The sequence below is a fragment of the Myodes glareolus genome, chromosome 17 (assembly GCF_982192425.1).
Source record: "Myodes glareolus chromosome 17, mMyoGla1.1, whole genome shotgun sequence".
Lineage (NCBI taxonomy): Eukaryota > Metazoa > Chordata > Mammalia > Rodentia > Cricetidae > Myodes > Myodes glareolus.
The window spans coordinates 25,463,338-25,488,347 of record NC_142042.1 but is presented as its reverse complement, the minus strand read 5'-3'; the positions used below and the strand labels follow the sequence as shown (position 1 = coordinate 25,488,347).

The window sequence follows — 25,010 nt, the reverse complement described above, 5'->3', positions numbered from 1 at the left end:
AATTATGCCTCTTCTGTTCTTTTCGTCCATGTCTGTGCTCCTGGTCTGCTTCCAGCTCTATGCCATTCCTTGGTTTCTTACCATGTTCACTCGTAAGTACCATTTCTTACCATTTCCCCTTTAGTGTTAGCTAAAGCACCTCATTCTTCCTCAGAATTTAACATTTATGAGAATAGTAAGTAAATGTAATGTGCATCTTTATAAAATTCCAACATGATGTAATTTATAGACAGAAATTTCAAGTGTTCTGGCCTTTAAAGTTCAAAAGAACATTGGAAAGGAATAAAATCTTCGCATGTCATATACAGCTTTATTTCTTTTTAAGAAGAGAATTCAGCATCAACTCTAGTATTTGCAGCAAGCTTTTGAGGCCAGTTTTCAACTGAATTGGCTTGCTTTCTAGATGTTCTTTATAAACTCATGGTTTTATTTCCTAACTGGGAATCCTCTAGAAATTAATCATATTATATGACTATGTAATGCTTTAATCATTACAGTGTGGCTATAATGGAAGGGGACATCCATGCTTAAATGCAGTGCACATAAGTGAACTGACATTTGAAACAATTTCCTGCATGGTCCTAGAAAGATATTCACAGTACTATTAAGTAAAATAGAAGTTACTTTTTTAATTAATACAATTTTGGTAGGAATTTAATAAAGCAGTTGTTATATGATGCACAATGGAAATGTTATAGGTTCTTTTACAGATGTAAACTTGTGTGGATAATGTTATTGAAAGTTCTGGGATAAATTCTGAAGTGGATATATATACATACATATATATATGTGTGTGTATATATATGTAATATATATATATATATATATATACATATATATATATATATATAATGGGAGTCAGAATATGTAATGTCTGACCAATCTGCTAACAGTTTACTAAAGGGCCTTAGGAAGCTGTAAAATAATAGAATCAGGCTAGAGAATTGGCTGAGTCGTTAAGGGAACTTGCTGCCCTTGCAGAGCACCAGTTTGGTTCCCAATACCATTACTGGGTGCCTCACAGCTCCCTGTAATTCAAGCTTGAGGAGGTCTCGTGTTCTCCATAGACTGACCCATAGACACTTGCATGTATGTAAGCATTTTATCAACACAGCTTAACACATTTGCTCTTAAATAACAGCCTTGACCTTGAAGTAATAATCATTGTATATCTAATAGTGCAGCTATTTTATTTTTAAGAAATTTGGTTTTTGTTTAGATACATTTTTAAAACTCTCTCTACAGATGTATTTCCTCTGCACAAAATTTTCCACCTCTGGGATACATTGCTACTTGGAAATTCCTCTTTCCCGTTCTGCATTGGAGTAGCCATCCTCCAGCAGCTGCGGGACCGGCTCTTGGCTAATGGATTCAATGAATGCATCCTTCTCTTTTCTGACTTACCAGGTATGTGACTGAATGAAGCAATCACTAAATGCAATTTTGACTGTAAAATAACTTGCTATCTTAGCCGTTTGAGAAAATCATTCAGCCTTCAGAATCTCTTCTGCCTGGACCCTGTTTTCACTGGCAGGATAATCAGTGATCTTTGCTAGCCCAGGAATGCAGAAACTAATGTGGGTCATACTGAGCCACTGTGGATTATTTCCATCACAGTAATGCCACCAAAAGGGTAAGAGGTCATGGCTGTGGGGGAGTAACATATTTACCCTTTGCTTCGGACTCAGCCATTTATCTTCAGCTGATGGAGAGTAAATAAAGGCCACTCAGGAAGGTGTTTGAGAATGTGTTTATATAAGGATGGTATTCACATGGAACTTTGCTCCCTCCTAGCCACAGCTGCGTGGTAACAACTTGACAGTTTAAGAACAGGAAATACTGTCCTTTTAGGAAAACAAGTCAAACTATAGAAATATATTATGTAATAGATGATAGTGACTAAGCTGTGTAAGGTATTCACAAGGGGAGGTTCGAAGCCCTTGGGCAGAATGCTTCGATGCAAAACTATGAAAGACAGCTATGATTTGATTCTTAATGCTGAAAAGATAAAGTTTATGCAACTACCTAAGATGTAATATATCTATAAAGTTGGGAAAACTTCTTTATGAATAAACTAAATGTTTTTAAGATGCAAAATTTGGGCTGAAGAGAAGACTCAGCAGTTAAGACAACTTGTTGATCTTGCAGAGGACCCAGATTTGGTTTCCAACACTCACAGGGGGATTAACAACTACCTGTAATTCCAGTTCTAAAGAATCCCAAGCCCTCCTCCTGCCTATGTGGATACCAGCACACATGTGGTGCACTTTCAGGCATGCAAACAAACACTCATAAATATAAAAAATAAAATACAAATAAATAAATACAAAAATTTTACTTTTTCATAGAAAATTTCTGGCACCATGATTTTTGCTGATTCTACTGCTGCCCTTCATATTTTCAGGCAAACAAAAGGGTGTAATAGCGAGCACACTTAAAATTGTCCAAGCTAAATACCTGAACACCAAACAAAAGACTAATGATCACAGGCTTTGAGGTTATGTATTTATTAGGCACTTTTAATAGAAATAAGGGGTCTACCTTTGCTTATACTCAGTAGATACTTTACCATCCTACTTTACCATCTTTCTGTTAAAAAAATCTTTATCCTTTGAGGGCAAAAATAACAAAATGCCTAGGAATAATTTAAAATTTTCCCCTTCTTTTCACAAATTAAAATGTCTTCTAATTAATCAAATTTAATTAAAATAAGCTATTTCTTATATTAACAAATAATAGTTCTTATATTAATAAAGAATAGGGTTTAATTTTTCAATCGTTTTCTTGGACATGGTGAAAATCAAGGTTCTTTGGCGTTTGGGAAGTTGGTCTAAATAGGAACAAAGAAGCAAATTTCACAAACTTAGAAGCTATGCCCCACAGATGTTTTCTTGTCATCCCCAGCTTGCCAGAGTAAACAGGGGATGATTGATTAGGATTAAAAGAATTTCTTGGTCAGTTATAAAAATAAGTATGTAGGAAATGCTAATTGTGCATTTTCAAGTCAAGTAAACTGAGTTGCTTTCCTTCCAAGCATAAATGTTCCCATAAATGCTGGTAAAAGTATCTGTGATAGTGTTTTGTGTGCAAATCAGTGACCACTGCTAACACAACTCCTACAGCTTTTAAAAACCTCTGAAGCTGGAAGGTTAGCATTCACACTTGTTAGAACCAAGTAGTTGAGAAGGAAACTTCCCTTGACCTTGAAAACAGGATGCTTTCTAATGACATGAACTGCTCTGATCCACTGCTATTTTTCTTGTTCATCATTATTTATTGTCACTGTATATGATTCTTGTTCCAGAGAAAAGCTAGTAAGAAATACATGACCTCCTTAAAGTAGCATAAAAAGTTTTGATACAAACTTTACTCTTAAGTAACCTGTAGGGTTTTTTTTATCATATTGTCCTAGGGTGGAATGTTCTTCTCACATAGATTTAAAGAGATTTCATTTTTCAGCATATTGTGTTCCCCAACTATAATTTAAGGACTTTAGAAGTAGCCATGGGCGGCCCTAAAATGTTAGTGCACACACACACACACACACACACACACACACACACACACACACACATTCAAAGTGTTAGATGGTATAAATGTTAAGCACTTTTTGAAAAAAAATTGTTTTTCTCATCTACCTACAAAGGATAGATGGGCTAACTATACTGTACTTCTAATTTTAAGGGTAGAATCTACATTGACTTTAACTCACTAAGTATGTTGGGTTGTAGGGAAATCTCAAAGAATTTTAAAAAGTAAGCAGAATGAGTTAACTGCAGACTGGGATGAGTCAAATTCACTATTCTAGATCTTATCCATAATAGTAGAGAACTCTTCAGTGGTAAGTGGAAAACAGAAAAGTCATCAGTTTTAGCTCCTTCTACACAGTGTGTCCCAATAGCCAAGTGGTTAAAAGTGTGGAACATGCAGCGGGGTCACCTGGTTTGTTCATGTCACAGCACATTAGTTATGTGTACTGGCTAGTTTTATGTAACTTGATACACACAAGCATAATCAGAGAGATTGGAGCCTCAATGGAGAAGATGCCTCCATAAGACCATGTCATAGGCAAACCTGTAGGGCATTTTCTTAATAAATGATTTAAGTGGGAGAGCCCAGCCCATTATGGGGCATGCCATCCTTGGGATGTCAGTCCAGGGTTCTATAAGAAAGCAGTATAAGCAATCCATGGGAAGCAAGACAGTATACAGCACTCCTCTATGGTCTCTGCATCCGCTCCTGCCTCTAGATTCCTGCCAGTGTTTGAGTCTGTCCTGATGTCCTTTGATAATGAACAGTGATGTGGCTGTGTAAGCTGAATAAACATTTTTCTCTCCAAGTTGCTTTGTTCATGGTGTTTCATCATAGCAATAGTAACCCTAAGACACCATATGAACTATGAAAACTTATTTAATTTCACTGGAAAGGGACTCCTACATATAAGGAAGCTTTCACTGAAGTGCTGATAACATTGCTGTAATGTTATGGAACCTACTAAAATAAGATACAAAATGCAACTGACGTAAACTTCATAAAGGGAAGTATGCTCAAAAACCTTTATAGGTACATGCATCATTCAATGTTTTGAATATATAACACTAGTGCTCCTTTTTCAGTTCTTTACATCACTGTTTGCTAATGTTTTGTCTTTCATGGAAAACTCAGCAGAAAGTCTTGTCCAGATATGTTCTTAACTTCTATTGCCTTGTTGTTGGTGAAATAGTCGTTTTATATTCCAAGTAAGTCCACGTAGTGCTAGAAAATTTGCCTGAACTTTGTTGACTTGTATGTGTGCTATGTCACCCATAGCAGAAATAATGAAATTGGTCTTTGTAAAAGTAAGGGCAGGGTGTTGTGAGAGAAATACTGAGCCTTTCACAGCATCATCCTTGACTGGATTTGGGCCACTGTAGTTAGGATAAAAATTTCCATAACTTTCACTGTTCATACGATGAGGTGTGTCAGTCTTCATTCGCTTTGGCCCTTAGATACCATTCTGTTGTAGTATATATTTGTCATTGCATGGTTAGGATATATCCAAGCAGTTTTTAAAATAAGTATAAGACCAAAGTGGTAATAATTTTACAGTGTATTTCTATAGCCTGAGATCTTTATATTATTTTTATTCTTCTGCTATTATTTTATACAGAATCTTCTACATTAATACTAATTTATGTGTTTCAGATAAATTCTTAAAGTACACATCTTAGCATATGTGAGCACTTGCAAAGACTAGAATGTAGGTGAAAGTTTCCTGTCTCAGAGCTTCTGGGTCCCAAATACACAACAGCTGCTTCCCAAATTATCACACAGAGGCTTAATATTACTTATAAATGCTCAACCAATAGCTCAGGCTTATTATTAACTATCTCTTACATTTTAAGTAAACCCATATTACTTATTTACACTCTGCCACATGGCAGTACCTTTTCTCAGTAGGCATACCCATCTTGCTCTGTCGGCCTGGCCCGCATCTCTTGACTCTGACCTTCTCTTTATCATCCTTACTTTGGTTGCCCCCCCATACTTCCTGCCTGGTTACTGACCAGTCAGCATTTTATTAATTCGAGTGACAAATATTTACAATATACAGGAAGATTCTTCCACAGCACTAGAATCTTTAGAGGCAAGAAAGAAGTTCTTCATAAAGAACTATAGAAGGAAACTGAGGAGTCCACATTAGAGTTCTCAGCTTACACTGAAATTCAAATAATGACTTATACATTAAAAGAAATATTAAAACAATAAAAATGTTTTTAAGAATGAAAGGAAGATATGAAAAAATATAAGGAATGCAAGCACTATATATGTGTGTTTTATGTGCTAGGTTTTTTTTACACTCACCTACAACATCTTAGGTTTCATTATGGCATTTCTTTTCATATATATCATAAATTTTGTTGTAGAGAACAGAAATTTAACACCCAAATAACAAATGATGCTTAAATAGAAGAAGGCCTTTTAACTCTGTATTGATATAAAAATTTGTGGTACTTTTATCCACATGAGAGTAATGAGATCCTAACCTTCCTGTACATTGTAAAGATTTGTCACTCGAATTGTCACAGAATTAATGAAATGCTGACTGGTCAGTAGCCACTTAGGAAGTATAGATGGGACAATCAAACTAAGGATGATAGAAAGGAGATGGGTGGAGTCAGGAGACATGAGCCAGATATAGAGAGAACAAGATGGGCACTTTTACTGAGAAAAGGTACTTCCACATGGCAGAGCATAAATAAGGAGTGTGGGTTTACTTTCATCTACAGAAGTATAATGAAACCCTAAACTTTTGTTTAATCTTTACACTTAGAAAATTCCAAACATTTGACTTTTGTGCATTTCTTTGAGTGTATGCATATAGTTAGTGGCATGCCTGTCAGAACAGGAGAGTATGATTAGCAGATCAGACTCATACAGATCCATTCTGGGTTCTTCTTAGGTTCATTTTCCAGAATAAATGCTGATGGGTGCTAGTAATCAAAAATATCTATTTTATATTTTGATACTTCTAATGATAGTTGGTTCAGGTATGAAGTGTATTATAAAGGAGGAAAAGAACAAAGATCAGCTAAATAACTACTTATTAATAACTCTTTAGTATCCACTAGTTGCTATCCTCCCAATATTATTGCCTTGTAGAAATGAATTCCAAAATGTCCAATTAGAATAACTGCCAATAGAATTAGTACTAAACCCTTCATGATGACAGGATGATGGTTATTATAATTAAGTGGCATATTTATATCTTGCTACATACCATAGAGGAAAAACAACAGCTTTATGCATCATAGCATTAAAAAAGGCTACTTTGGATTTACTTTACACATAGTACAAGGTTAAAGTTTCTCAATTTGAAACTGTGAAGGTATAACATTATTCATTATGAATAATGAACATCCAGTAGACATCCTTCTTATTTTAAGGCTTAGAAAAAGAAATTCTAGACATTTTATCATTTGTGTTGACTATATGAAAACATTGGTCAACTGTATTGAGTTAGTTACTTTCCTGTTACTGTGAGATAACTCTATGATCATGGTAACTTATAGAAGAGTTTATTTGGGCATACAGATCCAAAGCATTAAAGTCCCTGATAGCAGAGTGGAGGCAGCAGTCATGATGTCTGGCTCAGAAGCTGGGGGCTCACATCTTGGTGGCACATGAGGCAAAGAGGGCAGCCTTGAGTGGCTTGAGTTGCTAAACTCTCACAACCCACCCCCGGTGACCTATTTCCTCCAGCAAGGGCACATATCCTAAACCCCACAAACAGCACTACAAACTGAGGACCAGATCTTCCTAGCCTGTGACTTTGGGGGAACATTTCACTCTAACTACTGCACTAATTAAGCCCCATGTTGTTGAGAACACTCTGTTCAGCTTAATTTCTTTTGAAATAGACTCATTACCCACTGTCTTAGTTAGGGTTTCTCTTGCTGTGAAGAGACACCATGACCACAACAATCTTATATATATATATATATATATATATATATATATATATATATATATATGTATATATGTTTAAATAAGTGGCATACAGTTTCAGAGGTTTAGTCTATTATCTTGGCGGGACATGGCAGCGTGCAGGCAGACATAGTGCTGGGGAAGGAGGTAAGAGTTCTACATATTGATATGAAAGCAAAAGGAAGTGGACTGAGACACTGGGCATGGCTTCAGCATATATGAGAACTTAAAGACCAGCCCCACAGTGACATACTTCCTCCAAGAAGGCCATACCTATTCCAACAAAATCATACCTCCTAATAGAGCTTCTCTCTGTGAGGTTATTGGGTCCAATTACATTCAAACCACCACATTCCACTCTCTTGTCACCGCAAGCTTGTAACAGTATTATAATGCAAAATGCATTTAGTCCAGTTTTAAAAGTCCCCATAGTTTATCAGAGTCACAATAATGTTTAAAAGTTCAAAGTCTCTTTTGAGATTCATATAATCTTTTGTCTATAATCCTCTATAAAATCAAAAAACAGACCACATACTCTAACATATAATGGCACAAGCAAAACATAAAAGCAGAGCACAGTGAGGAAATACTGGACGAAAGCAAGACCAAAACCCAGCTGGGCAAACTCCAACTTCTGTATCTTCGTGCCTGGGGTCAAAATGCTCTTCAGATTTCCAATTCCTTTCAGCTTTGTTAACTGCAATACATTTTTTTTCCTCTTGGGCTGGTTCCACTCCCTGTTAGCAGCTTTCCTTGGCAGGAATCCCATGGCTTTGGCATCTTCATCACTGGTGTCTCCTAGGCAATCCAGGCTTCAATTTCAGACTCACACAGCGGCTTCTCTAGGCTTCCATTCAGGTACACTGCTGACACATGCCTGGCCTCAATGGCTTTCCTTAGTCATGAAGGCAAATTCCATAGCCATTTTCTTCTGTCCTTAACTCCAGAACCAGAGCTGCCAAATTCTCTGCTTACTGAGGCTGGCACATGACCCCACATTCAATCATATCTTTTCCAATTTTTGGTTTTCAATGGTTTCCTTCACTGCCTATGCTTGGCTACCCTGAAACTGGATCTGTAGACCAGACTGGCTTCAAACTCAGAGATTCACCAGCCTCTGCTGTCCAAGTGCTGGGATTAAAGGTGTTGCCACCACACCACACCCAGCTCTAAGGTTTTTTTTAGTTCCTTTTCACAAGTTAGAAACTTAGCTAGGTGGGATCTTGTCCTGAGGTCACCATTACCTTCATTTCTATTTCTTAATCTGTTTGTCCCCCTGAATATAGCACTTAGATCCATTCCAGTTCCTGGTGTTCCTTTATAATAATAAAAAATTATACATTTTTTATTTTTCCATGCTCAGCCTGCTCCTTTTCATTATAAATCTATATAAGAGTAACCAGTAATAACCACACAACAGTGTCAATACTAGGCTGTTTTGAGATTTCCTCTGCCAACACAATTAGTCTGAATCTCTTCACTTTAGCCTCAGGCATACTCTTTGGGAGAAGGATAAAGGCAACCACTTCTTCACCAAAATAACTACAAGAACAGTCTCTGGGGAACACAGTAAAATTCTTTTCATCTGAAACCTCTTGAGCCAGCCCCTTGCATTTCAGATGTTCCATGCTCCTACTAGTATTGCCCATTTAGCAGTCCTTAAAGCATTCCACTGCTTTCTTAGTCCAAAGTAGCAAAGTTCAAATTCCTCCTAACATAAGCATGGTTAGGCCTATCACAGCAATACCCCAGTCCCTGGAACCAACTTCTGTCTTAGTTAGGGTTTCTATTGCTGTGAAGAGACACCATGACCACAGCAAGTCTTGTGAAGGAAGACATTTAATTGTAGACTTACAGTTTCAGAGGGTCAGTCATTATCGTCATTGTGGGACTTGTCAGCATACAGGTAGACATGGTGCTCGAGAAGGCGCTCAGAATGAAGAAGGAGCTACATCTTGATCTGCAGGCGACAGGAAGTGGTCTGAGATACTGTGCATGGCTTGAGCATAGATGAAATCTCAAAGCCCACCTCATAGTGATACACTTCAATAAAGCCACATCTTCTAATAGTGCCACTCTCTATGAACTTATGAGGGCCAATTACATTCAAACCACCACACCCACCCAGATAAATTGTTTTATTATTTAAGAGGTTATATTACCTGTAAAAATAAAAAAAAAATCTGCCTTTTAAGTCATAAATCCAAGTGCAGTACTCTGTTCGTACATGACAGTGTGTGGACAGTATGCACCATTATACTTAAATAGCTAGCAGAAACCATATTTCTACATACTTCAGAGTGCTCTACCTTTTCTCTGTTGTTTATCCCTCTGAATGTTGCCACCTCACTCCTGAACTGATAGTATTATACAAACTTCAAATCAATAAGCTCATATTTCAGAGTAGGTACAAATTTAACATTTTAACTGACTGATATTTTGGCTATTTAATGTGTTTTTGAAGTTCTGGGTATGTTGCTCAGAGATAGAACTCTTGCCTGGTATACACAGGCTCGGTATTCATTCTATGCCATTGTGGGGTCAAGTATGTATGTATACTACTACAGTCTCCATTTTGTTCATTTTAGAAGAAGAAATACAATAGATTGGAAATACAAAGCAATAATATACATGTTAATAGTAATTTGTTCATTTAGCCTGATTCTTTTCTGTGTGTGTTTAGATATGTAAGATATCTGAATTTTCAGTTTTACATTCCATCACTCTATCTGATGCAGAATTTGAGGGAATTTATTCTATGAGAGCATAAGGCTTTGTATTAGAAAACAAACATGCATTTGGTCAAAAGCATAAATCAATTTATTGTTTTACCAAAAATATGTTTTAATTTATTAATTCAAAATATCAGAGATATAAAATATTTAACCCATGAGAAGAAGGCATGGTATTTGTGCTGTGACTTAGGACAGTCATCAGTGAATAGACAGTCAAAATATTATCTGATAATTTATATCAATGTTAACATATTTTATTCATCACACCACTAATAAAATTAGTTTTATTGGTCTTATTTTTTATTATTTATATGCATCTTGATTTTCCAGTACTCAAAGTTTATACAATATATATTAAAACTAATTACTCATAAATTACTTTAAAAATGAGAAACTAGGGCTAGAGAGATGACTAAGCTGATAAGAGCTCAGGGCTGGTTCCTAGCACCCATGTGGTACATAACCCCCTTTAACTCCAGTTCCAAGGTGTCCAGCACCCCTTTCTGACCTCTGAAGGTACCAAACATGCAGGTGGTACACAGACATACATGCAGGAAAAATACTCATATACATAAAGTAAAATGAATCTTTTTTAAAAATCAAACTATTTTTTAAATTTCTCACATTCACTGGTAATACCACAAGGAAGAATTTAAAGACCAAACCGTTTTTACATTTTTAAACTGGTGTTTATCATGTATTTTCTGAATATGATTTGTAGTTTTAGTAAAATAATATTACTTGCGGGTCTTGTTTCATCTCTCCTGTCCACCTACTCCTGTATCTCTTTACATTTGGCACACAAAAAAAAAAATTGAAAGGACCCTGATATGCTGCCTGCTTAAACTGTGTCTTTCATCAGAATGGAAAATAACCTCTTGACCACCACACCACGTGGCCTTCAGAATGCCATGAATCTGCTGAGTCAATGCTAAGCAAATGCAATTTTTAAAGCAATCAGCCAGACCAGACTGGGTGAAGAGGGCTAGAATGCCAGTGTCTGTAGCAGTTTACTCCTCAAAACGGAAGCCAGCAGGAGGTGACTAAAACATTCCTCATATAAGACATGTTTAATATAAGAAACTATACATAGTGGCGCACACCTTTAATCCCAGCACTTGGGAGGCAGAGGCAGGTGGATCTCTGTGAGTTGAAACCAGCCTGGTCTACAGAGCTAGTTCCAGGACAGGCTCCAAAGCTATAGAGAAACCCTGTCTCGAAAAACAACAACAACAACAAATACAAAAAAGAAAGAAAAGAAATACTTTGAGAAATTAAACCATTTCACTTCTTACCAGTTGCCTGGAAAGTGCTGATCAAATTTGAACACAAGTTCAAATTTGCTCTCGTTGCCACAAAAATCAAAAGCTCCTGTTTTTGATTCACCTTGAAGTGTTAAGGAAAGGGGGAAAAATGCCTGTAACTTCCCTGGTGCTGTCTTCCCAGGTGCCTCTTAGTTCTTTTTGAGGTGCAATGCTTGCCATGTAGCAGCACCTGCTGTTTTGTGCTATGGTGTCTGTCTGCTCCACCACAACTGATAAAGACACATTAAGAGTAAAGACACATCTAAGTGCCCATGTATCAGAACCGTTTATTGCATTTTTTGTTATATATCTCTTCATTACAAGCATTAAGCAGCAGGATTGGTAGGTGCATTGGGAACTGTGCCAGTAATTACATGTGCATACACTATTTGAAAAGGGAGTGAATTAGAGCCAGTATCCCAAAACATTATACCTTCTTTCATCTTAGGCATTGCCAAAATTGCATGTAAATATATATCCATCTATTCATTCCACACATACTGCAGACTTCTTACAAAGAGTGTGTGCATACTTGTTAGCATATGTGTATATATGTGTATAACTAGTTTGTTGCTGGTTTCTATTCCTTTATATTTGGCACATAGCATTAATGAATAAATCATTTAAAGGTGACTGACCCTTTTGAGTTGTCTTAATTACATGTATTATAATTGCATTGTTTGAGCAGGTCACTTAACTGCTGATGGTTTGATTCTCTAACCTTTTCAATTAGGGAGTTCGACTTCCCTCAAAGAATTGTTCTGTGGAATCAGCAGAATTTGAAATCTGGGAGAATGTTAAGTGTTTGGGTGGATTCCTCTCCATTAACAAAAGCTGGGAATAGGAACCAAGTTTAGGGTATTGATGGGTATGGTGTTAGGAAAAGTAGTGGATTAAGCTGTAAATGTGTGTAGGGCAGCTATCTGAGGAACTGGAATGCCAGTGAAGATTTTTGAGTGATGAAATTATCAGCATAATTTGAAAATTAGAGTGCAAAATGGACTATAATTGCTTAAGCTTGGGTAAAACCGCTTCCATTGAAAACACCCTAGGTAAAGAGAATATAATGCTGTAGATATCAAGTAGTTCTTTCTTCCCCCATCTCCTCAAATATGAAGGGGTGGGGTTCCCTTCAGGTTGTTCAACATGACATGATCTATGTATGTGAAGACAAGTATATAAAAGGGACACATAATTAAATAATCTTATTTGCATCAGTAATAGTGTCAGTAAGGCTAAATTCCGATAGATGAGGAATATAAAAAATGCCACATGTAGAACAAAATGACAAGGCAAGAGTCTTAATCGTGATTGGAAAACATGCACTAGTGCTTAGCGCTGAGAAAACTCTCCAGGTTTGCCTCAGTATTTTCAAGCTGGGATGTATCCAAAGTATGTGAGCTGGATGTAAAAAATCCTTGTTCACTGTCAAACAACAGTCAAACTGCTTTAGGTATCATTGTTGATTGTATAGTTGGTATTGATAGACATAAATTATAGTCTTGCTTTTATCGTTTTCCTTTAAAGAGCTTGGCCTTTATTCCAGAGCCTTAAATACCTAATGGGTCTTCTTTCTGTCTTTACTTGGTTTTATTCTTTATTGATGTGTATCTGGTTTAAAGGTTTTTGTTTTGTTTGGGGGTTTTTCGAGACAGGGTCTTTCAGTGTAACTTTGGAGCCTGTCCTGGAACTCACTTTGTAGACCTGGCTGCCCTTGAACTCAGCAGAGATTTGCCTGCCTCTTCCTCCCAAGTGCTGGGATTAAAGGGATTAAAGGCGTACACCACCGCCCAGCATGATTTAAAGTTTTTAAAACTTAGTCCAAGAATGTAGCTTTGTAGATCTAACTAACCAAATCTGGAACAAACTCTTCCGTTTCCGAGCCATTGGTCCTCTTTGTAAGGATACTGTGTGAACTCACTAAATAAGCAGTAGGGTGACCTTTTCCTGATTGCATGGAGAAATAGTGTTTAGACTTACACCCAAACTTTTACATTCTTAATGTTTCTTTCTTTGAAAATCGTGGCGTGAATAGAAACTCTAAGCAATGTATGGATTCTCTGCTTCACCAACTTTAAATCACTTTTAAAGTTTATGCACTTTCTGAACTTTTCTAACATAAAAACCCCTACTCTGGGAAGTAGACTTTTTAAAATTATTATGAAATTTGAGAATGCAGAGATTGTGAAAGCACACAAAAGGAATAATCACATGCAAATTTTCTCAACTTCAAGTCTCACCTACTTCTTAGAGAAGACAGGAGAGTCCGTCATGGCTCAGAAGGAAGAGGTCCCAACCCTGAAGTTCCTTAGCTATGGAAGCTATTATCAGAGGCAAAGTCAAGATACAAAGGTGTGTTGTCTTCTGTGTGTCCTCATCAGGGCTCCTAGAAAGTAAGGTCTATCAAGATGAAGTAAATCAAGAAAATGAATGCCTTATCTCTGTTCATAAAAAGGAACGAAGAGAGGGAGGGAGGGAGGGAGGGAAGGAAGGAAGGAAGGAAGGAAGGAAGGAAGGAAGGAAGGAAGGAAGGAAGGAAGGAAGGAAGGGGAGAACCAAAACCACTTGGATAATAGTGAAGAGTATCAGGGAAGTAGGGTTTCAGTAGATCTAAGGAACTACTTTGTTTCAGACAAAGGAAGTGAGGGCTTAAAGAAAGATAGCTTTTTAACGTGACTTTGTTGATGTAGAAAACAAGAAATGTAAAAGAATTAATAAAGTAAAAAAGAATCAATAAAAAACATAAAAATGTGCTTTTATCATATTAAAAATATTTCAGTTTTTCTGAGAGATATAGGATTCATACTTAATTTACAAACATAAGGTTTAAAAAAAAATACCAGTACTGTAGGTGAGAGATTGCTCTATAAAAATAATTACATGTCGTACGGTTATAAGATACATTTGTATTTTGTTTTAATTGTGGGGAAACACTCTGGACAGATTTAAAGATGGACACGTTAGGTGATGGAGACTGGGACATCTGCCAGTACTGACAGGCAGAGTCAAGCTGGGTGGCCCTCCGCACATTTTCAGGGCTCACTGTACACCTTATGCAGAGCTCGGAGCAGTCTTTGAGATCAGATACAGACTGGCATTTTCCTCTGCCAGTGACGGGTGGCACTGTGCTGCCCATATGGATCACTGGCTCAGTCTGAAGCTTTTGCTGGATGACAGATGTGTCAAACTGATTTGAAGAGTTGAACTACAAAATCTGTAGGCTGAAATTCTTTTTCTTTGGGGACTACATAGTATTAAATAAAATTTATATAAATGGTCATAACTTCTCTTTAGCTAATAAGTGTTTAATCTCAATTATTTTAGTTGTAAGGTTTTTTTTTTAATGTTCATCTTTCTTTGTAAACATGGAGACAACTCTTAAAATTTTATGTTTTGTTAGCCGGTGTTTGACTTCAGGTTGATAATGGTAGAAATTTTTTTAAAATGCATTTCACTGTATTAACATCAGATTCAAATAAGCTCACTTATGTTTCAAATCTTTCTTAACTCTTTATAGAATATTGTGGTACGAATAAGGTGGAATGATGAAATCTAAAATCTGATCTTTTCATGTAGCCATGGAAGTAACCATCTGTGAAGTTGACAAAAATTTCTAAGAGCAAACAAAGTTTAACTGAGTAGCTGGTCTTTCCAGAACTGCTGTTTATATTCCAAATCTAAATGAATCAGGATGCCCATAATCCTTTAGTAGCTCAGACATCCTACCCGAGCAACACACTTAATAATCACTTTGCTTCCTAGTATTTTAGCTCATTCTCCCAACAGAAGTGGCTGGAGTGGAACGGCCTGACTTCAGGATCATTGTGAAAATTAAATGGACCAAGAACTTATAATATAAAGGCATGTTAGGTAGTAGGAACCCAATAAGTGATATTTTTTTCTCCATAGATTCTCTACTTCATGATGAGAAACAATTCTAAATTCATGAAGCATGCACTGTTAGCTTTCTGTCTCTATAAAAAAGTACTTGAGAGAAACAACTTTAAAAGACATAAGATTGGTTTTGGTTCATAGATTTGGAACTTTCGGTCTGTGGTTACTTGATTCTGCGGCCTTTGGGCCTGTGATGAGGTTGAACATCAATGCCAGGAAACATGCAGCAGAGGAAATAGCAAAAGAGAACAAGAAGGACAGGGATTCAATATCCTTCCAGACCTGCCAGCCCACTTACTGCCAGCCAGCCCCAGTCAGAAGTGTGCCTTGTCAGATAAGGTCTTTCTCCGTGCAGTCAGGCCGGTAAGCCACACACCATCCACCAAATCTATTTCATGCCTGTTTTCTCTTCTCCTGGAAGAGAAGTAGAAAGCTTATCTGTTTGAATTTTAAACACATATTTTTATCCATTGCTTGTCTAAACTGACACAATTGGACTTCTGCAGACAAAGTGAGAATAGTTCTATATCCTGTTTTAGGAATGAAGAAGAGGCAAAAGTAGCCAGTGCTAGACTCCATGTGTCATCTGGAATTCCTACTGCCTTGTTCCACCTTCCTCATATAGAAATGGTTAATTCTCCATAAAAATTGTTAGCCCCCTAGTGACAGTCCAATCAAAACAGTGGTTTATAGGAGTGGTGACCACACATCTTTATTGCCTTTATATCAAAGCTGAGAAAGAAATCTATGAAAATTTTCTTTCTAAAATCATTTTAATTGAGTGCATTTGATTTCTACCTAAAAACCTCATTTAACTCAAGAAATTATAAATGATGGAAAAATGCCTACATTGGGGTTTTCAATTTTTCTCTGAATGTATTATGTTTTATTTACTAAACAGCTTTGAAGCCTGGAGTATATTTTACAAGGTGTGGTGAATCAGCATCTTAGTCTCTTGTTTACCTATTCCTACATCCAAGCCTCTAATTTACTTTGCAAAGAAGAAATATTTATTCGAGTAAATGTATAAGATTATTAAATGAAACGTATTTTATGTTATTTAGATGATATCCTGAAATCCACAAAACCATTCATGCATACGTAAAAATGTCAAATAAAACACACCTAATAACATGTATATATGTTTAAATAGAGATATGCATATAATAATAAATATTTCCTAGCCTTCCAGTCATTAATGTACTCATTAATGTCTACATTTTTTTTTTTTGGATTCTTTTCTACTTAGTTTTTATCTTATTCATATACATATACAAACGAATTTTTGTTTTAACAATGCAGTACAAATTCTATAGATTTTCCATTTTCTCACTTTCTCTCTAGAAATCGACATTGAACGCTGTGTACGAGAGTCAGTCAATCTGTTTTGTTGGACTCCTAAGAGTGCTACATACAGACAGCATGCCCAGCCTCCAAAAGCAACTTCTGAGAGCAGTGGCGTCCGGAGCTCAGCACCTTACTTCTCTGTGGACTGTACAGACCCTCCAAAGACAGACCTGGTATGTACTAGCAGATACCAGTTACAAATCCTAAAGGGTGGATTGTTGGTGTGTCCTGGTATCATTGGTGTTCACAGTAGTGACACTTATGTTCTTTAAGGTGGCTGTGTTCACATGGTTATTTCAGGACACCTCTGTCTCCTTTCATGTTACAGTGAGGAAGATTGTTTGGGCATAGTCCTCTAATGACAAGCTTTATTTTATTTTCCACATAAGCACACTAGCTAGTAACACACCAACTTGTTATATGATATCACAGAAGCAAAGGGAAAATATTTAATATAGCATTGTTAAGGTTTGTTGCTATAATAGGAACTTATTTGTCATAACAAAGGAAACAAGGTTTGGAACACTTTCCCATTATATTTTTCAATATTGGCCTTCTTATTAAATACATTTACAAATTCATTCAACCTAGCTATTTACAACTTATATGTTCCAAAGATTCCAATCTTATATTTTCTTAATTTATTTTCATTAAATTGAATTTTAGGTAATATGTATGCATTGGTTCAGTTAATTTAATGGGGTAGACTTTAAAATATTAAAAAGGAGTGTTTTCCCATTTCCAGTTGTAGCCAAATTGTATTTATTAACAAGGGGCCTGGGTGATAAAGAGTTGACAGCTTCATGGGTATATTGAGAAAGGTTGTAAGAAGTTACTAAATGATCTTGAGAAATAAGAATAAGAACCTATATGGGGAAATAAATACTTTTACTCATCTTCCAAAAGTAGAATAGTCCTCCCAAGGGGAGGATTGGTATTTATTCAGATAAATGGTAAATATTTAAGGTGTTATTTTAAAATTACTTTTTGAATTTTATTTATATGTATGAATGTTTTGCATGCTTATATGTATGTATACCACATATGTGCCTCTTGCCCTCAGAGGTCAGAAGAGTGTGTCTGGTCTCATAGAATTGGAATTATGGATGACTGTGAGCCACCATGTAGATGCTGAGAATTGAACCCCAGTCATTTGGAAGAACAGCAAGCACTCCACACTGCTGAGCCAGCTCTACAGCCCCTATAGAAAATATTTTTAATATGAAATTTTGTCCACTTTCCCATGTTTTTGAGGGTTCAAATTTAAATGCTAATATAAAGGAAAGTAGGTAGAAAATGGGTGTGTGCTGCAGCATACTCATTAAAATTAGGGCAGTCACAATTTAGATTCATGTAATGCCACACTGTTGTGTTATTCTTTTTCCTCCCTTTTTCATTTTTGTTGTTGTTGTTGAGATAAGGCCTTCCTATGTGTCCCAAGCTGGCCTGGAGCTATTATGTAGAACAGGCTGGTCCAAAACTCACAGAAGTCCTCCTGCGTCCACCTCCCACATACTCAGATGAAAGTCCTACAGCTCCATGGCCAGCTTATGTTAGATTCTTGAAAAATATTCTATAGTAGAAAAACATGTTTACTGTTTCATAGAGTTGGCTTCAATTTCGACCCCACTTATTTATTGCTATATAACATTGAATAATCCACAGTCTCTCCACTTACATCTATAAGTGCCTACCTATGTATTACGTACCTTATTTTCTTGACAAAATACAGAGACACTCAAGAATGGAAATGGATTTTGGCTTGCAGTTTCAAATGTATCCGTCTGTTATGTCAAGAGCTGTGTAGCGGAACAGAGTAGTTGATGATGAGCCAGAAAGCAGGGATAGGAGATACAGAAAGAGGTCAGCAAAGCACAGCCCAGGGACAGAGCCCTAGTGACTTACTTTCTCCACTTTGACCTGCCTGCTGCTCTCACCACCTCTCAATAATGGCAGCATGTTAGGAACACACCAGTGGTTTCATTCATTCATTAATTCAGGAAGCACTTGATCTGCTCATCTCTGGAAATGTCACAAAAACACCAAGCAGTGTGTTCACTCTCTTTTATGCCTTTCTTAGCCCTGCCAAATTGGCTTAGCCAATAACCTAAGCTTAGCAAAGTCATTTTACAAATAATGTACAAAGTATCTACTCAGTGCAGGATGAATAGCAAGAATCAAAGCTAGTAGCAATTGCTTTTACATGCTGGATAATTAAGGAGTAAAAATTTCAATACTGTAAAATATATAGAACTTTGTGACAATAATCTTCTGAATCTAAATCGCTTGTGTGGTGGGGTAGTGTTCCAGCATTCCATCCCCTTCGTTGTGTCAGCAGCAGCACCGTCACGTGACATTCCAGATGCACCAGGAGTAGGGCAGGGCACGAGTTGGAGTTGGAGGCCGGCTCTCAAGAGAAGGAATCTTTCTGGCAGTTTTACCCTAGTAATTTCAGTTTAAAATTTCGCTTTGACCTTTACTTCTTAGTAATACCGTTTTGATTTTCAAGCCACTAAAGAATTGCCAAAATCATTATTTCATCTCCTGCCAAGATCTCTCCCATCCAATTTTTTTCCTTAAATAGCCAAAAAAAAAAAAAAAAAATCACTGGAGAATTTGGGTCATAGTTTACTAGTTGAAGAAAGAAGAAAACAGTAAGTAAAGATACAAACTTTTGATGAATAGGATGAAAGATTTTTGTTTTGGGGTGGGGAGGGTGAGAATGCAGAAATCAGAGATCGACTTTGGGTATTGTTCCATCTTGTTTTTGAGACACTATCTTTGGTAGGGCCTGAATTTAACTGGGCAGATGTCCTCCTGAGTCCACATCCCCAGTGCAGGGGTCCGAGGTGGACAGCCCAGGCCCAGTTCTTGAGGACTGATGGACCAGTCCTTTGGTTTGCAGAGCCTCAGCATTTCCCAGTTGTGCTCTCCTAGCTCCAAGGTCAAAATGGATTTTTTTTTTAACTGAATGTGCTTTTTAAGAAATATGGTGGTTAACTTTAGATATTTTTTTTATCTCTTTGACAAATTTGATCAGCATATGAATTTGTTTATGGACAGTATAACTTAATTATATGCAATATGTGAAAAAGCAAGAATTATTGTTCTTTTTCACAGTAACCTGATTAAGAGCACATATAGTAGCCCAAGATCTTAAAAACTAAGTTTTTATTCATTTACATAATGGTAACTATTTGCACATAATATTGTCATGAGTCAAATAGAATGTTCACTGAATGGTCTTCAATTTTATAACGAATACTTTACATGTTAATTAAATGAGTTTAGAGTCTTTCAAACATTTTTATATTTTATGATGGAATGGCTCCTAAAAGTCAAATATAAGTATTAGTGCATAAAATTTAATCTCAATAATAAACTTTATGTAATTTGAACAGTTAAAAAAGTAGTCTCACAGGGCTTCATAGTTTGTAGGTATTTGGGTATATTCTCTTCCCCTAGATTAATCTCTAAAGTGGTTTTATCCTCTGCTTGAGAGTTGAAACAAGCTAATTAATCTATCTTACATAGTACTCTAAAGTCATAGTTTCTCAAGATTTCACTGTTTCTTTCCAGTGTCACGAGGTATACATTGACATGTGCAGTCACTTGTGTGCTTTTAAATAAGATGGACTGCTCACAGTAAAGTGGACGGGAACACACACACACACACACACACACACACACACACACACACACACGTAAACTTGCTAACATAATATTAAGAGTAAAATATTGACTTAAAGTCAAACTAAACATTATTTGATTATTCTGTTCAAATCAGTAGGTGGACAGAGCATTTAGCTTTTCATCTATTCTCTTTACTGTATGTATTCTCTATATATTTTAGCTATCAGCCTTTTGTCAGGTAAAAAGTGGGAAATGTTTCCTTCTGTTCTATAGGCTGTCTTTGCCCTGCTGCTCAGAAGAGAGGTGTAACGCACCATGTCTTTGCAGTGATGTGATCCTTGATCATTGGATGGTGTACTTTTTGTCTCAATATTAACTTTTTTATCCTAAAGTTTGTTGTGCCTAGTGTGAGTATAGCTATTCCTGCTTGCTTCAGGTTTCCATTGCTTGGAATATCATTTTCCTTTCTTTTCCATCTGTGTGTCTATAGAGGTGATGTAAATTTCTTGAATGTGTATTGTTTGGTTTACATTTTATTTTTAAATATATTCAACTAGTTTATGTCTTTTAATTGAAGAATTCAGTCCATTTTCACTCATTATTATTTATTGAAAAGGACTTACTACTTTCTGTTATTATCTTTGTTTGAAATACTTTTTCTTTTGTTCCTTTCCTGTTCTTCTTTCCGGTTTGATGGTGCTCACTTCTTTTTATTCTTTTTGTGTATCTGTTCTTCTGCTGTATTCTTCCATGATGATACCTGTTTTACACTGATGTTAGCCGAAAGGCCAAGAAGCGATGGTACCATTTATAGGCTTAAGTATCTTTTGTAAGAGTGACGAAAAAATCATAAATCTGTTTCATTTTTCTTAGAAAGATTCTATTTCTCCTTCAGTTCTGAAAGATATCCCTGTTAGGTTTAGTATTCTTGATGACAATTTCTTTTTCTTTTTCAGAACTGGAAATATGCTTTGCCATTTCCTTTTAGAATACAGTTTCTGTGGGATTTTTGGGGGGAGTTTTACTGGCAAGTATAGCTGTATAATAGAGAAACCTTGAATTGGTGCCTTTCTCTTATAAAATTTGGAGATGTTTTTTTCCTCTGAACTTTTGACAGTTTGACTATAACAAGACATGTAGATTCTACTCTGATTTCATTAAACAGTTTTCCTTTGCCATTAACTTCTTTCTTTTTGCCTTTCTTTCAAAAATCAAAAAATTGTGGATATTTGTTTGTTTAATGTTGTCCTAAAGGTCTTGAATGCATACTTCGTTCTTTGTTTGTCTGAGTGTATGACATATCGGAGCTATTTCACAAGATCTGGCTTCAGTGCAGATATTCTTTTCTACATAACCTAGTCTATTACAGAGGCTTTAAACAATATTTATTTTAGTTGACATATTTATCACTTCATTTCTACAAATTTAAAAATCTGTCCCTTTGCAGAATTTCTAGTTCATACCCCAGTTGTCTTTCTAATACCATTTAATAGTTTGTTTTCTCTTGGGTTTCATTGAGATTTTAAATAACCATTTAAAATATTCTTTGTGGTGTATTTCATCTGTGCAGGTGTGAAATCTGTTACTAGAGAGTTTTTACTGTATACTTTTAGAGGCATGTTGCCTTGAGTTTTTATATTTCTTGTGCTCCTGCATTAACATTTTTTCTATCAGATTGGTCAGTCTGAATACAATTCTGGCTGTATTTCTAAACTGACACCATGTGTAGTTTCCCTGTAACTTGGACACAGTGCAGACTGAGATTGAGACAGAAACTCATTTTCCTATGAGCCACACGAAAATGCGGACACTTGCCATCCTAGCAAGAGTGTTGTTGATAGTCATGGACGGTGTGATACTCACTGTATGGTTTCTCTTGCAGGGGAAATAGTGGCCCTTTCAGGTAACCAGAAGTCATCAAGTCGTGTTGGTTCTAACTGCTTCGGGCAGCCCCAGCAGTGGAGATTCTTAAAGCACTTGCCCTTCAATCAGACAGTTGTTGTATGGAGGCTGGTTGTACGTTTCCCTGCCGCCCAGATTCCCAAAATAATCACACAGAAACAATATTATTTGCCATACTGTTTATCCAGTAGCTTAAGCATATTTCTGGCTAACTCATATCTTAACCCATCTCCATTAATCTGTGTATCGCCTTGAGGCTCTGGCTTACTGGATAAAGTTCCTGTGTCTGTCTCCAGCGGGGCTACATGGCTTCTCCAGACTCTGCCTTCTTTCTCCCAGCATCCAATTTAGTTTTCCCCTCCTGCCTCTATTCTGCCCTGCACAGGCCTAAGACAGTTTCTTTATTAACCAATGGTATTCACAGCATACAGAGGGGAATCCCACATCAGACAATGGCTTGGCTCCAGAGACTGCAGCTAAAGGGTCATTGGTAGAAGCCATAGCACCACCTCTGTGGTGCTCACACCCAGTCCTAACTTGAGTGGATGCTTAGATCAAGTATAATGATGGGAGCTGTATGGATGAGAAGGCAAATGGAAACCTTAGTGTTACTCTTGGCTGGCAGCAGCACTCGTCAAGGATCTTGTCTTAAATGGTATGAGCAAGTTCCCATGTGTACCCAGGGTTGACAGGACAGCTGGATCTGGGGTCTTGGGTTTGGTTTTGTTTTCTTCCCTTAGTAGCGGTGTTTGCTACTGTGGAATAATGGTTGAATCTAGGGTTGCTCAAGGCCCTGCAAACCAGGTATCAGTACAAATTACAGGATTATCTCCACCTTTCTATAACAACCACTGTAGCATGGTACAGTGAGAAAGGGACAACAGGAAACAATTGGGTGCTTGGCTTTGGTCTGTCCACTGGCGTGGATTCGTAGGGAGCTAGCCAGTACCTTGGACTCAGAACCAGAGTACACTAATCTGCTTTTCTCAACAGTGATGGCTCTCATCCCCCCCCCCCCCGTATCACTGTAGTTATCCCTACAGTGATGGCTCTCATTCCCTCTGTATCACTGTAGGTACCCCTACAGTGATGGCTCTCATCCCCCCTGTATCACTGTAGTTATCCCTACAGTGCAGCTCACCCTTGGCCTGGGTCAGAGTCCCTCAGCTGGGCCAGGGTGGGTTCGCAAGGTGTCAGTGCAGCATAAGGCCTAAGGAATCCCAAAGATGAGAATATTTAGGGGTTTATAACCTCTAGATGAGTTCAAAGTCAGACATTACTTCATGTCTCAAGTGGCTCCAGGCTGTAGCACCTTAGGTGTTAAATGTATGATATTTGAAATCCTTTTCCAAAGCCAAGATACTGCACAGATGTCATGTTTTTGCTATTTTCATTATAGAATATAATATTTAATTTATACTGTGAAAAGTGAATATCAAAATTTAAAAAAGCTAATATTGTCAGAATATGTATTATGGATATATAGTTATTGCTTAAGAGTTCTAAGCTTCATTTAAACAACAACAACAAAAATAACCCAATGGGAGTATTGGAGATTCAAATATGGCATTTATTACCAGGTCCCTAACATAAAAAGGCTACCATTTTAATATAAAAATATTTACATTCTAAATGTGTGGTCTTAACATTAGGCCAGAGCTCTATATACCTCAGAACCTACAAGGCTTTCTTTCTAAGCAATGAATGATTTATAAATTTTGTATATTACCCAATTGAAACGGGAAAGCAGTAAGACAAAAATAAGACAATTTAACTCTTAGAAATAATGAAAAATATTTTAAAAGTAAAAATGGAAAATCCTGCTTTCTTCATTTTATGAAAACAAAAACAATCTAGAATTTGATAAGCCTATGTATGTGATACATATATATTTAGGACCGTGATGTCTTCTTGATGGATGGTTTTCTTGATCAGTATCAGCTGACCATCTTTATTTTTTGACAAAAATTATTAGCTTGAATTATTTTTGTCAGATATTAGAATAACAGTGTTGTCTTGTTTCTTTATTTGGAATACCTGTTTTCATCATTTCACTAAGATGTGTTTCTCGGAGGCAGCAACAGTAGTCTGCATCTTTTTGTGGGTAAATGAAGACTATTGGTATTCAGGGTAATTACTGAAATGTGTGTATTGCTCTCCCCACCTTTTTTTTGGTTTTTCAAGACAGGGTTTCACTGCAGTTCTAGAGCCTGTCCTGGAACTAGCTCTTGTAGACCAGGCTGGCTTCGAACTCACAGAGATCCGCCTGCCTCTGCCTCCCAAGTGCTGGGATTAAAGGTGTGTGCCACCACCACCTGGCTCCTATTTTTTTTCAGTGAGTGTCATAGCATCATTTATTTTTTTTCCTTTATATTCTATAGTCTCTTGGATGTGTTTATCTTTCTCTTTGACTGAAGTACCCTCTAGGAAGTATCCTCTATAGGACTAACTTGATGGTCATAAATTCCTATAGTCTGCTTTTACATCAATTATGACTGTTTTGCTGGGTATATTAGAGTGGATTGGCAATTTTGATCTTTTAAAGTTTGGAATATATCAGTTCAAGCTCTTGCTTTCATGGATCATATCAAAGAGTCTGCTGTTATTCTGTTGGGCTTGTCTTGCTCTGCAGCTTGACTTTTCTACAGTTTTCAGTGTGCAGTGTTGGGTCAGTGCTTTAACTATGATATGATGCAAGGAGTGTCTTTTCTGCTCCTGTCTGTCTGGT

General features: G+C 36.8%; 1 protein-coding gene across 3 annotated transcripts in view; it reads left to right on the top strand.

The window, feature by feature from the left end:
• Nucleotides 1-25,010, top strand: part of Tbck (TBC1 domain containing kinase) — a 144,477-nt gene that overhangs the window by 74,815 nt on the left and 44,652 nt on the right. For all 3 annotated transcript variants that reach the window (XM_048456743.3, XM_048456744.3, XM_048456745.3), the window contains exons 21-23: nucleotides 56-92; nucleotides 1,246-1,407; nucleotides 16,745-16,920. In XM_048456743.3, coding sequence (XP_048312700.3) covers nucleotides 56-92; nucleotides 1,246-1,407; nucleotides 16,745-16,920 — 375 coding nt within the window. The remainder of the gene's footprint in view (nucleotides 1-55; nucleotides 93-1,245; nucleotides 1,408-16,744; nucleotides 16,921-25,010) is intronic.